The 14,443-nt window shown below is 45.3% G+C and overlaps 1 protein-coding gene across 1 annotated transcript in view; it reads left to right on the plus strand.

Annotated features, from left to right (window-relative positions):
- The first annotated feature begins 717 nt into the window (after nt 1-717).
- The window catches only part of LOC311101334 (ubiquitin carboxyl-terminal hydrolase 2-like), a 28,110-nt gene continuing 14,384 nt past the window's right edge, over nt 718-14,443 (plus strand). The window contains exon 1 of the mRNA XM_084142467.1: nt 718-1,474. Within this exon, the coding sequence (XP_083998593.1) occupies nt 731-1,474 (744 nt within the window). The 5' untranslated portion in view covers nt 718-730. The remainder of the gene's footprint in view (nt 1,475-14,443) is intronic.

The following is a 14,443-nucleotide window of genomic DNA, read 5'->3' on the forward strand; positions in this document are numbered from 1 at the left end:
TGTGCCACCAGAAACATTCGGTGCGTCGCTGAGGGGGACTCTCCCGTTACAGGATTCCCAGGGGTGCGTTCAGCCGGCCACAACGTTGTGCTGTGCAACCCATTGCTACGACAGTACATCACATTACCAAGCATGACTTTCCAGTTGGTTGCATGAGCAGTGTTTCAGCGTTCTACTTCAGCTCCATACTGATGACACAGCTGATATTGTGTAATGTGTTCCAAGGAGGGTCACATGAAGTTGCTTGTCGAATATCTGTATCCTGTACACGAGTAAAACCTCAGGCTCGAGCAATGAGCCATGATATATTCAGCCCGTTGATAAATAGTGCACCCATATGTTAAGAATTGGATGATGGCCTAGTGACCTTTGGCATCCTACCTCTCTCGTGATCAGATAAGAGTAACCCATAAGACTAAGATGGAGCCGATATTATAAATAAAATATACAATTGAATTTGGTGTTATAAAGATTAGAAAAAAGAAGAAACCCGCACATTGCTCTTGATAGTATCACTGCTCTTTAATAAGCTTTATGTATCGGCCTCAAGGCCTTCGTCAGAGCTTTTGTGGTTATAAAGATTAAAATGTTGCTAAATAAGTTTTCATTTTTGGAAATGAAGTTGTTACCACTCACAGTCTGACAATAGAAATGCACTGGTTTCTGTTCTCTCTCTTGTCTTGCAGTCGATGCGGTCTTCCCCCGCATCACCTGTGGCTGAGAATCCAGCATGTCTCGCGTCTCCACCACCGCCAAGCGCTACACCGGCTCCTCCTATACCAGTGCCTATAGCTCCTATGGCTCCTCCCTGACGCCCTCCTCCCTCAGCTCCTACACCTCCAACCGGGACAAGCTGCCCTCCTACAGGAGCAACGCTGCCTCCTCCTCGGGCTACTCCTCCTCCAGCTACCTGAGCAGCACCGCCAGCCGCGCCCGCAACTACAGCACCTCCTCGGAGCTCGACCGGGGCCGGCCCATCCCCCGCACTGACCTCCTGAGCAGCAGCAGCCGGCGCAGCGAGAGCCTGAGCCGCACCCCAGTGAAGACCTATGGCTCGTCGGGCCTGAGCGGGGGCTCCGGTTACTCTAGCTATAGCAGCTACTCCTCGTCCACCACGCCCAGCCGCTCTAGCTACCTCTCCTCTTCGCCCGGCACCTCCAGCATCTCCCTCAGCCGCCGGAGGTCATCGAGCCAGAGTGACCTGACGCGGGACCTGTCGTCCCTGGGCCTCACCGAGCCCACGTCCCCCTCCTCCAGTGCCCTGAGGGGTTACCGGAGCAGGGCCAGCGATTTGGCCGAATCCTACAACAGCAGTATGCAGAGCTCCAGCTATGGCCTGTCACGCAGCTCCACGCAGGAGGCCTTGAGCAGCAGCAGCCTGAAGAGCGGTGGTGGTAGCCGCTTCACCTCCTCCTATGAGAGGAGCAACAGCAGCAGCAATGGACGATCCAGCTCCCCCACCAGCAACTCCCCGGTAAGACCAGTGTTCTTCTGTTTGCTCAACTTTTTGCTGGGATCTCAGATTTAGCCTCTCAGGCCACTGACATGGCAGACTGCCACCATGTGGGGGCGCTCATGGTCAGTACAGACGCTCTGCACTGTTACTGTACAGTACTAAGATCCTGTGTTGGGGAACACATTCACTCACTGGCTTAGGGCAACAATAGGCGCATCATTTATTGGAAAAACACTGTTTCCACCATCATTGGTCGCAATAAAGAAAGTTAGACAAAATAAATCCACCCCTGTCGAACGGATAAAAATGTTGTCGATCTTTAGAAAATGTCTCCTATATCTGCTGTTTCCATTACACTTGTCGCAAATATTTTTTTTTGCAACATTGCTTTTGTCTAATAAACCTTGGTCAATGGAAACCTGCCTATTGAGGCAGGTGTCCCATTGACTAGACTCCTTGTGTTCCCTCTGTGACGCATGGAGAGTAATGACATCTGGGGGAGTGGCTGGCCTGGCTATCCTCCTCTCCTCCTCTCCTCCTCCTTAGAGAGCAGAGTGTGAATTAACCCATTTACAGGATTAGCCCTGATTGCTGACCACTGTGGGAAGGAGAAGGAGGAGGACATTTGTTTCACAACCAGCCAAGCCGATCTCTTTGACAAGGCTGTTTTGTTGTTGTAATGGGGCTGCTTTCGCAACATCTTTCACAATTAGCGTCAGGCTCAGGCAGGCAAAGAGGCTGTTGCTGCGCTGTAATGAAACTCTTCAGTGAAGGATGCATCGAGGCTAACAGTTGTTTGCCACCATATCTGCATTACTGCAGCCACTCACAGGTGGTATGGAATCTTCTCAGTAATTAACAGTTATTAATCAAAGAGGGAATGAATCTCCTGGAGTCATTTTAATTATCCTTCTTTATTCTCATAATTTTCCACCCGGACCGGTTTACAGCAGGGAGTTTATACAATAAATCCCCATACCATGACCGGAGAGTAGGCAGGTGCCATGAGCAGGTGAAGTAAGGACTAGGGGGGCATGTATGCAAACAAAGTGATTGCGCTGTAGGGGGGTTTGATTTAGGAGATAGGGGCTTATCGTTCACCCCACTCTAGAAGATCAACTCAATCTCGCTCGTGCAAAGAGCTTTCTAACCGCAAGGGTCTTTCCTGGTTAAATAAAGGTTAGCATAAATCAATATCAGCACTGAATCTTCGTCCTGACTGTCAGGCATCCCTGTGGGCTGAGTCACAATGTTCTGTCAGCTCATCCAGTCCAAGGGATGCAAAGAAAGCCTTTGTTCTTGGTATGGGTCAGGAGGAGTTTTTATGGAGTGCTGTGTTGGGTCATGCCTCAGAGCAACCAGTAGGACCAGCAGCTCCTCATCAGAGTAGCTCTCTCCCAGGCTGAGTGATGGAAGGTCAGGATGGAAGAAGAGAGGATGTGTAGGTCAAGTACACTGAGGTATTGATCATTCTAGGAAGACTGATTTTCTGCCCCTCCCTGCCCACTCTCAAATACATCTGATTATTCACCTCTCTCTCATTGATAAACAAGATATCGTGTTTTACACAAGCACTGGCCTAGCTGCTTACTTTAACCAGGTTTCCCACCATGAATTACCTGACGCATGAAGAAAGGGCTGATGGAAACAGGACATTTCGGTACAATTTCATAATTGTCGATAAACAATTTGTCTGCTCGACATGGTGGGATATTTTTGTCTGTAAAAGTAATTATGCACCATATCGAAGAAAACTTGGAGATACGCGATGATATGTTGTGTGGTCCTCCCACTATGACTCGGGAAAGCATGCAGTTTGTTAGGCTACAGATGAACTTTTTTGATGAACTTCCCATAGGGTGGTGAAAGTGCGTGGTGATGAGCTTGATACTACATTCCAATAAATATTTACATTTTACATTTTAGTCATTTAGCAGACGCTCTTATCCAGAGCGACTTACAGTTAAGTGAGTGCATACATTATTTAATTTTTTTTCATACTTGAGGGTCTTATTCTGGTGACATGATGATCGATGCTTGGCTGCCATTTGACAAATACAAATTATCTCGCTCTTAAAATGTTGAATATTCAGATGAAAATCTGTCGCCAATTAGAGGGAATCCTAGCTAATGATACCAATCAGTCAATCAAATGTATTTTATAAAGCCCTTTTCCCTTAAGGTTAAGGTCAACAGCATCATGAATTCTACCCAGTACCAGGACATTTTAGCCAAAAACCTGGTTGCCTCTGCCCCGTTGAAAGTTACCCCTGGCCAACCATGCAGGATATAACCCCACCCACTTTGCCAAAGCACAGCCCCCACATCACTTAAAGAGCAACTGCCCCTAAAAACCAACTTCTCATTTAGAAAACAGCCTATGTGGCATCGATGTGAGTCAAACATTTATTCTACTGTCAAAATTGACTACACAGTAGAAAATAGGATAATTTTGAGAGTTTTGTGAGAATTGTGGTCGTGACAACATCACAACGTAAATGAAGGTTGGGTTTGTTTCAATCCTGCCCACATGCCCACAGCTGGCAGCACACAAGTAATCATCAATTTGGACTGCAGCTGCCTATGGGGCTAATTAGGACCATTGGTAAATTACACAATGTACATGGGACAATATGTTAAAATTCCAATAGCTCCAAATTTCAAAGACTTAAAAACCTCAAACCAATGATGAATTGTTAAAATTCATATACAGTGAGGGAAAAAAGTATTTGATCCACTGACAAAGAAATGATCAGTCTATAATTTTAATGGTAGGTTTATTTGAACAGTGAGAGACAGAATAACAACAAAAAAATCCAGAAAAACGCATGTCAAAAATGTTATAAATTGATTTGCATTTTAATGAGGGAAATAACTATTTGACCCCCTCAATCAGAAAGATTTCTGGCTCCCATGTGTCTTTTATACAGGTAATAAACTGAGATTAGGAGCACACTCTTAAAGGGAGTGCTCCTAATCTCAATTTGTTACCTGTATAAAAGACACTTGTCCACAGAAGCAATCAATCAATCAGATTCCAAACTCTCCACCATGGCCAAGACCAAAGAGCTCTCCAAGGATGTCAGGGACAAGATTGTAAACCTACACAAGGCTGGAATAGGCTACAAGACCATCGCCAAGCAGCTTGGTGAGAAGGTGACAACAGTTGGTGCGATTATTCGCAAATGGAAGAAACACAAAAGAACTGTCAATCTCCCTCGGTCTGGGGCTCCATGCAAGATCTCACCTCGTGGAGTTGCAATGATCATGAGAACGGTGAGGAATCAGCCCAGAACTACACGGGAGGATCTTGTCAATGATCTCAAGGCAGCTGGGACCATAGTCACCAAGAAAACAATTGGTAACACACTACGCCGTGAAGGACTGAAATCCTGCAGCGCCCGCAAGGTCCCCCTGCTCAAGAAAGCACATATACATGCCCGTCTGAAGTTTGCCAATGAACATCTGAATGATTCAGAGGAGAACTGGGTGAAAGTGTTGTGGTCAGATGAGACCAAAATGGAGCTCTTTGGCATCAACTCAACTCGCCGTGTTTGGAGGAGGAGGAATGCTGCCTATGACCCCAAGAACACCATCCCCACCGTCAAATATGGAGGTGGAAACATTATGCTTTGGGGGTGTTTTTCTGCTAAGGGGACAGGACAACTTCACCACATCAAAGGGACGATGGACGGGGCCATGTACCGTCAAATCTTGGGTGAGAAACCTCCTTCCCTCAGCCAGGGCATTGAAAATGGGTCGTGGATGGGTATTCCAGCATGACAATGACCCAAAACACACGGCCAAGGCAACAAAGGAGTGGCTCAAGAAGAAGCACATTAAGGTCCTGGAGTGGCCTAGCCAGTCTCCAGACCTTAATCCCATAGAAAATCTGTGGAGGGAGCTGAAGGTTCGAGTTGCCAAACGTCAGCCTCGAAACCTTAATGACTTGGAGAAGATTTGCAAAGAGGAGTGGGACAAAATCCCTCCTGAGATGTGTGCAAACCTGGTGGCCAACTACAAGAAACGTCTGACCTCTGTGATTGCCAACAAGGGTTTTGCCACCAAGTACTAAGTCATGTTTTGCAGAGGGGTCAAATACTTATTTCCCTCATTAAAATGCAAATCAATTTATAACATTTTTGACATGCGTTTTTCTGGATTTTTTTGTTGTTATTCTGTCTCTCACTGTTCAAATAAACCTACCATTAAAATTATAGACTGATCATTTCTTTGTCAGTGGGTAAACGTACAAAATCAGCAGGGGATCAAATACTTTTTTCCCTCACTGTACAAATATTGAAAGCATTTAATGCAACAAAAAAAAAGGTGTGCAACATATATTGTCTCATTTACATTGTGTAATTTATTAACGGTCCCTAACAAGCCCCGGAGATAGGCTATCCAAAGTCAAACCAACTTTGCCACGGTCGCACACCAGCCAGCTGAAGCTAATTGGCAAAATAATTTGGCTAACTCTTCCCACCTGCGAACACACACAAAAGACACCCACATCAAACCACACCCTGAAACAAACTCACGTTTGAATTCAGTCATGGCCACTAGCATTTCTTAATTAACCAAATCTAAAACGAGGCCAAATCACGAAGTGCAGTCGCCCTTTAAGGGATATCAACAGACAATTTACTTACTACCCTGAGACAAGGCTGAGTATAGCCCACAAAGCTCTCCCCCACCGCACGAGCCTGAGGGGGCGCAAAACCGGACAGGAAGATTATGTCAGTAATTCAACCCACCCAAGGGAGTACAGTATAGCGAAAAAAGCCTGGCATGACGAGATGCACTCTGGTAGGGACGGAATGGGAGAGCGCGAGCAAGCTAGTGACTCAGCCCCCGTAATAAGGTCAGAGGCAGAGAATCCTAGTGGAGAGCGTAGGGTGGTTCGTCACTCCAGTGCCTTGCCGTTCACCGTCGCACCCCTGGGCCAGACTACACTCAATCATAGGACCTACTGAAGAGATTAGTCTTCAGTAAAGTCTTAAAGGTTGAGACTGAGTCTGTGTCTCTCACATGGATCGGCAGACCATTCCATAAAAGAGGAGCTCTAAAGGTGAAAGCCTTGCCTCCAGCTGTTTGCTTAGAAATACTAGGAACAATAAGGAATCTTATTGACCGTAGCATACGTGTAGGTATGTACGGCAGGACCAAATCAGAGAGATAAGTACAAGCATGTCCATACAATGCTTTGTAGGTTAACAGTCAAACCTTGAAATCAGCCATAGCCTTAACAGGAAGACAGTAGAGAGGCTAGCACTGGAAAAAAAACTATGATAAAAATTTTGGGTTCTAGTCACGATTCTAGCAGCCGTATTTTGCACTAGCTGAAGTTTATTTTGTGCCTTTATCCAGGTAGCCGGAGAGTAGAGCATTACATTAGTCTAATCTTGAAGTGACAAAAGCATGGATTGGCTTTTCTGCATCATTTTTGGACAACGTTTCCGATTTTTTGCAATGTTACGAAGATGGAAAAAAGCTGGTTTTGAAATATTTTTTATACGTTCGTCAAAAGAGAGATCAGTGTCCAGACTCAGAGTAACAACGAGATCCTTCACAGATACTGATTCAAAGGTAAACTCGACGTATTAGACTGATAACGCCTAGTCAACTGAAACCTTCCCTAATTAAGCGCAGAAGTGGGTAGGATAACATGTGATTGGGTGTCACTGACTGTGACTGTAGCAAGCTGCATTGTAAAATAGGCCTCAGTGCCTATTATACTGCACGTCCTTGGGATTCGATCAACATAGACCTACTGCATAGGATTTGTGTTCAGCATGACTGACGAACCATGGGAAAACATTGTGAAGGAAATGTCCAGTTAGTCAAAACGAAGGCTTTTGTGACGGCATCCTGATCTCACATCATGCCATTTTAGGTCATCCAGCCAGGCACCGCCAGGCAAACGGTTTAATCCTAAAGCTCCAGATGTTGCACACTGCCCAGTGTATTCACAAAGGCACACTGTAGCAAAATGTTCTGCAACGGAAAACAAAAATTAGCGTTTCTTATCGGTCAAGTTCAGGTACTCCCTCCCTAATTCAGTTAGTTTTCTTCCATTTGGAGCATAATGAATACGACCCCAATACCCAGCTCCTAGTTACAACGAACAATGGCATCGACATTAGAAGTGGCACTGAGCAAAATAGCTCAGTTCTTTTCACTAAACCCCATGAACTCATGTTCCATGTCAACTCACTGGTGTGGTGGCGTCTAACTCTAAACTCCCTTGTGGCAGTGGCCCTAGAAATAGCCCTGGCAGTAAAGTAAACTCCATCATCCTATCTCTTTACCTGGGATGAGCTGGCTGGGACAGTCCTGGACACAGTAATAATAATGCAGTGCAGTGCTGCACCTTCATGCACTGCCTACAGTTCTGCCTTTATACTGTACTATAGTCTAGGGTGGAAAAGCCTGGGCTTTTTAGAATGGAAGCAGCAATGGAAGCAGTTAAATGAAAAAAAGTTATTTAAAAAGTAGGCCTACCACATGCAAATGTTTTGATCAGGTAGCCTAGCTTTTAGGCTACTTTTCTATCACTCTTAGTGCTAGGTTTTAGTTATATAGGCCTACTGTGTTCTATAATCCGCACAACAACCTTTTTCCCTTTACCTCAGAGGGCTAGGAGGGGTTTTGGGTGGCTGAATTAGTGGCCAGGTAATTACAACAGGTATTAACACACTTTCAGAACCATTGTACAACTCCTGTCTGATGGGACCCCCAGCATCCCATTATGTGTCCGCAACTCCACATAAGTGATGCCAGCCTATCACACGTGGGTGAAATGTGTCTGCTGTTTGTTTCTTGGTTGCTTTAGTCTATGTCTAGATTCCCGCGGAACCAACAATATTTTTTTGCATGTCTGCCACCTTGTTCAGTCAGCTTCAGTAGCATAATGCTTTGATAAAAAAAAATTAACGCCAGTCTGGTCTGTGTAAGAGCTTTAATACTAAGCCCTCTGGAAAACAATTACCCATAACTCATTAGGCATTGTATTATTTCTGAGGAGTTTAGAGGTCTGGATCGTGAGAAATAGGTATACCACTCAGCAAGCTGCCCATGATGATGTCAAACAGTAGCCTAACATTCACACTGCTCAACGTCAAAATCTTGTTGGCTGTTGAATTTGAAGCCTTGGGGAGTGGATTCAAACTGTTCAGTATGTAGCCAAACTGTATCTGTAATCTACTTGGCACTGAGAACAGCAGGCCTTTGATGTTGGTATTTTAAGTGCAACGATGACCATTCAGAACGTTTTCCTCTGTTCCGTTACAGTCAGTGCCCGCAGAATGATGAGTAGCCTAAATATCAACAGAAACAGAAAGTCCTTTTCATGAATGTTGTGTTCTGTACTTCAGTGACTGTTGCATTTAGCCTAGTTTCAAAACATTGAAATGTAGCCTAGCCTAGCTTTATGCTGAACTACGGTATTCCTTTCCTTTTAGTTGTGCTAACCAATTTTGGCGTTTACTTAAAACAAATGAATCTCCTTGATGTGCTCTTATCTAGGAAATGTGGTTGGCAGATGTTCATTGACCAAATTGGTAATGATTTGCCTAGCTAACCAGGTCTTTATCGCAGAAGTCAAAATACAAAAATTGATTTCTTTGTCGGATTTTGTAGTTTGCTATCCTGTAGGCTCTGTGTTTTCCTCCATCTCCCCTGAAGGTGGGATTGTTTTACACACACACACACACACACACGCTCAGCCTGGTGAGTAATGGAATGTGTTCCTTGGCTGTTTGTTGTGTACACATGCTAGGTCACAAGACTGAGCTGGGGACATACTGCTCTCTCGTTCCCATTTAGCCTACATATCACTTCAATGAAACCCAGTAAGTACAGCAATATACCTCCCCTCTTGACTCACGTGTCTTGCTGCCCAATTGATGTTTTGTTATACATTTTTTATTTTATTGAATCTTTATTTATCCAGGTTAGTCTCATTGAGATGAAATCTATTTTTCAAGAGAGACCTGGTCCAAACAAGACAGCAGTAGTAGGGGGGAACAATGTTTCAGACAAATATCAGACATAACAACTTACAGACCTAGACACCATAAACAGAATTTAGACGTAGACAACACATACAATTACAGAAACATACAAGCGTCATAGACGCAATGCTCATGGCGTTTAATAAAGTTAGGCTAGTACAGTTTAGCTCAGTTGAGGATGAGTCACGTCACAGCATGTGAATTTAATGTTTTTATTTTTATTTATTTTTTTATTTCACCTTTATTTAACCAGGTAAGCCAGTTGAGAACAAGTTCTCATTTACAACTGCGACCTGGCCAAGATAAAGCATAGCAGTGCGATAAAAACAACAACACAGAGTTACATATGGGGTAAAAAAACATAAAGTCAAAAATACAACAGAAAATATATATACAGTGTGTGCAAATGTAGCAAGTTATGGAGGTAAGGCAATAAATAGGCTATAGTGCAAAATAATTACAATTAGTATTAACACTGGAATGCTAGATGTGCAAGAGATTATGTGCAAATAGAGATACTGGGGTGCAAAAGAGCAAAATAAATAACAATATAGGGATGAGGTAGTTGGGTGGGCTAATTTCAGATGGGCTGTGTACAGGTGCAGTGATCGGTAAGGTGCTCTGACAACTGATGCTTAAAGTTAGTGAGGGAGATAAGAGTCTCCAGCTTCAGAGATTTTTGCAATTCGTTCCAGTCATTGGCAGCAGAGAACTGGAAGGAATGGCGGCCAAAGGAGGTGTTGGCTTTGGGAATGACCAAAGTCGCTCTGGATAAGAGCGTCTGCTAAATGACCAATTTATTTATTTTATTTTATTTAGATATACCTGCTGGAGCGCAGACTACGGGTGGGTGCTGCTATGGTGACCAATGAGCTAAGATAAGGCGGGGATTTGCCTAGCAGGGATTTATAGATGGCCTGGAGCCAGTGGGTTTGACGACGAACATGTAGTGAGGACCAGCCAACAAGAGCGTACAGGTCACAGTGGTGGGTAGTGTATGGGGCTTTGGAGACAAAACGGATGGCACTGTGATAGACTACATCCAATTTGCTGAGTAGAGTGTTGGAGGCTATTTTGTAAATGACATCGCCGAAGTCAAGGATTGGTAGGATAGTCAGTTTTACGAGGGCATGTTTGGCAGCATGAGTGAAGGAGGCTTTGTTGCGAAATAGGAAGCCGATTCTAGATTTAACTTTGTATTGGAGATTCTTAATGTGAGTCTGGAAGGAGAGTTTACAGTCTAACCAGACACCTAGGTATTTGTAGTTGTCCACATACTCTAGGTCAGACCCGTCGAGAGTGGTGATTCTAGTCGGGTGGGCGGGTGCCAGCAGCGTTCGATTGAAGAGCATGCATTTAGTTTTACTAGTGTTTAAGAGCAGTTGGAGGCTACTGAAGGAGTGTTGTATGGCATTGAAGCTCGTTTGGAGGTTTGTTAACACAGTGTCCAATGAAGGGCCAGATGTATACAAAATGGTGTCGTCTGCGTAGAGGTGGATCTGAGAGTCACCAGCAGCAAGAGCGACATCATTGATATACACGGAGAAAAGAGTCGGCCCAAGAATTGAACCCTGTGGCACCCCCATAGAGACTGCCATAGGTCCAGACAACAGGCCCTCCGATTTGACACACTGAACTCTATCTGAGAAGTAGTTGGTGAACCAGGCGAGGCAGTCATTTGAGAAACCAAGGCTATTTAGTCTGCCAATAAGAATGCGGTGGTTGACAGAGTCGAAAGCCTTGGCCAGGTCGATGAAGACGGCTGCACAGTACTGTCTATTATCGATCGCGGTTATAATATCGTTTAGGACCTTGAGCGTGGCTGAAGTGCACCCATGACCAGCTCGGAAACCGGATTGCATAGCGGAGAAGGTACGGTGGGATTCGAAATGGTCGGTGATCTGTTTGTTAACTTGACTTTCAAATACTTTCGAAAGGCAGGGCAGGATGGATATAGGTCTGTAACAGTTTGGATCTAGAGTGTCACCCCCTTTGAAGAGGGGGATGACCGCGGCAGCTTTCCAATCTCTGGGGATCTCAGACGTTACGAAAGAGAGGTTGAACAGACTAGTAATAGGGGTTGCGACAATTTCGGCGGCTAGTTTTAGAAAGAAAGGGTCCAGATTGTCTAGCCCAGCTGATTTGTAGGGGTCCAGATTTTGCAGCTCTTTCAGAACATCAGCTGTCTGAATTTGTGTGAAGGAGAAGCAGGGGGGGCATGGGCAAGTTGCAGCGGAGGGTGCAGAGTTGGTGGCCGGGGTAGTGGTAGCCAGGTGGAAAGCATGGCCGGCCGTAGCAAAATGCTTGTTGAAATTCTCGATTATTGTAGATTTATCGGTGGTGATAGTGTTTCCTAGCCTCAGTGCAGTGGGCAGCTGGGAGGAAGTGCTCTTATTCTCCATGGACTTTACAGTGTCCCAAAACTTTTTGGAGTTAGTGCTACAGGATGCAAATTTCTGTTTGAAAAAGTTAGCCTTTGCTTTCCTGACTGCTTGTGTATATTGGTTCCTAACTTCCCTGAAAAGTTGCATATCGCGGGGGCTATTTGATGCTAATGCAGTACGCCACAGGATGTTTTTGTGCTGGTCAAGGGCAGTCAAGTCTGAGGAGAACCAGGGGCTATATCTGTTCTTAGTTCTGTATTTTTTGAATGGGGCATGTTTATTTAAGATTGAGAGGAAATTACATTTAAAGAACAACCAGGCATCCTCTACTGACGGAATGAGATCTATATCCATCCAGGATACCTGGGCCAGGTCAATTAGGAAGGCCTGCTCGCTAAAGTGTTTTAGGGAGCGTTTGACAGTGATGAGGGGTGGTCGTTTGACCGCGGACCCGTTACGGACGCAGGCAATAAGGCAGTGATCGCTGAGATCCTGGTTGAAGACAGCGGAGGTGTATTTAGAGGGTAAGTTAGTCAGGATGATATCTATGAGGGTACCCATGTTTACGGATTTAGGGTTGTACCTGGTAGGTTCGTTGATCATTTGCATGAGATTGAGGGCATCTAGTTTGGATTGTAGGATGGCCGGGGTATTAAGCATATCCCAATTTAGGTCACCAAGCAGTACAAACTCTGAGGATAAATGGGGGGCAATCAATTCACATATGGTGTCCAGGGCACAGCTGGGGGCTGAGGGGGTTCTGTAGCAAGCAGCAACAGTGAGAGACTTATTTCTGGAAAGGTGGATTTTTAGAAGTAGAAGCTCAAATTGTTTGGGCACAGACCTGGATAGTATGATAGAGCTCTGCAGGCTATCTCTACAGTAGATTGCAACTCCACCCCCTTTGGCAGTTCTATCTAGACGGAAAATGTTATAGTTGGGGATGGAAATTTCAGAATTTTTGGTGGCCTTCCTAAGCCAGGATTCAGACACTGCTAGAACATCAGGGTTGGCGGAGTGTGCTAACGCAGTGAATAACTCAAACTTAGGAAGTAGACTTCTGATATTTACATGCAGGAAACCAAGGCTTTTGCGATTACAGAAGTCAGCAAATGATAGCGCCTGGGGAGTAGGAGTGATACTGAGGGCTGCAGGGCCTGGGTTAGCCTCTACATCACCGGAGGAACAGAGGAGGACTAGAATAAGGATACGGCTAAAGGCTTTAAGAACTGGTCTTCTAGTGCGTTGGGTACATAGAATAAAGGGGGCCGATTTCCGGGCGTTGTAGAAAAGATTCAGGGCATTATGTACAGACAACGATATGGAAGGATATGAGTAAAGTGGAGGTAAACCTAAGCGTTGGGTAACAATGAAAGAGATAGCATCACTGGAGGCACCAATTGAGTCGGTCTCCGCGTGTATGGGGGGTGGGACAAAGGAGCTATCTAAGGCAGGTTTAGCTGGGCTGGGGGATCTACAGTGAAATAGTACAATTAGAAATAACCGAAACAACAATAAGCTAACCATATTGAGATGGGAGAGAGGCATAAAGCAATCACAGGTGTAATTTGAGAGAGCTAAGACAACAGCTGGTAATGACGACACAGTTTGGGCTGAGGCTAAACATAAACAGGATGCGGTACCGTAAAAAGGAACAGTCCAGCAGACATCAGCTGTATAGCTGAGTTATCATAAGGTCCAGTGAACAGCAATAGGATAGTTCGGAGGTAGTTCGGGGGCTGCTAAAGCACTAGCGAGCAAGAGGCCACGGCTAGCGTGTGCTAGCGGGCCGGGGCTAGCAGATGGAATCTTCGTGGTCGACGTTGTAACGGGAAGCCTGTTGTAACCACATCAGACGATTTCGTCGGCAGACCAGTCGTGTAGGATCGGCGGGGCTCCGTGTCAACACTAGGTGGTCCCGTCCGGTTGACAGAGAGGTAGATAGCCGGGAGATGGGCCTAGCTCAGGATGATTAGCCAGACCACAACGTCCATTTTGTTGCAGCTAGCTGGTAGCGATGAATCCGGAGTTAAAGGTCCAGTGATTCCGGCAGAAAAACTGATATGTTCTGGGTCGATAACGCGCTGTGCAGACAGTGCAGACTGGCCGAATAATAGTCCAGACTAGAGCTGGCTGGTGGGTGGTGCAGGCCACGAACAATGGTGAAAAACCGCTAACGGTAGCTGATAGCAAGTAGCTAGTTAGCTGGCTACTCCCGTCCGGTAGACCTAGAGGTAGATATGAGCCTGGCTCTAGGCTAGCTCGAGGCTAACTGGTGCTTGCATCGGGGGCAGTGGTGATTAGCCAGACAGCAACATCCATTCGGTTGTGGCTAGCTAGTTGCGATCCGGTGATTAATGTCCAGTGATTAAATTATTCCCGCAGAAAAATCCAATGTTCTGGGTGAAATACTGCTAACTGTGGCTAATAGCAAGTAGCTAGTTAGCTGGCTAGCTAGTTTCAACTGGAGATTCTAGATAAAAGGTAAGTCAATAATAGAATCCGTTCCACATTGAGTGAGGCGGGTTGCAGGAAAGTATATTTTGTAGAAGGATGAAAAGTCTGATAGGGAAATATGTACGAAAAAT

This window comes from Coregonus lavaretus, assembly GCF_964263955.1.
Source record: "Coregonus lavaretus genome assembly, chromosome: 26".
Classification (NCBI taxonomy): domain Eukaryota; kingdom Metazoa; phylum Chordata; class Actinopteri; order Salmoniformes; family Salmonidae; genus Coregonus; species Coregonus lavaretus.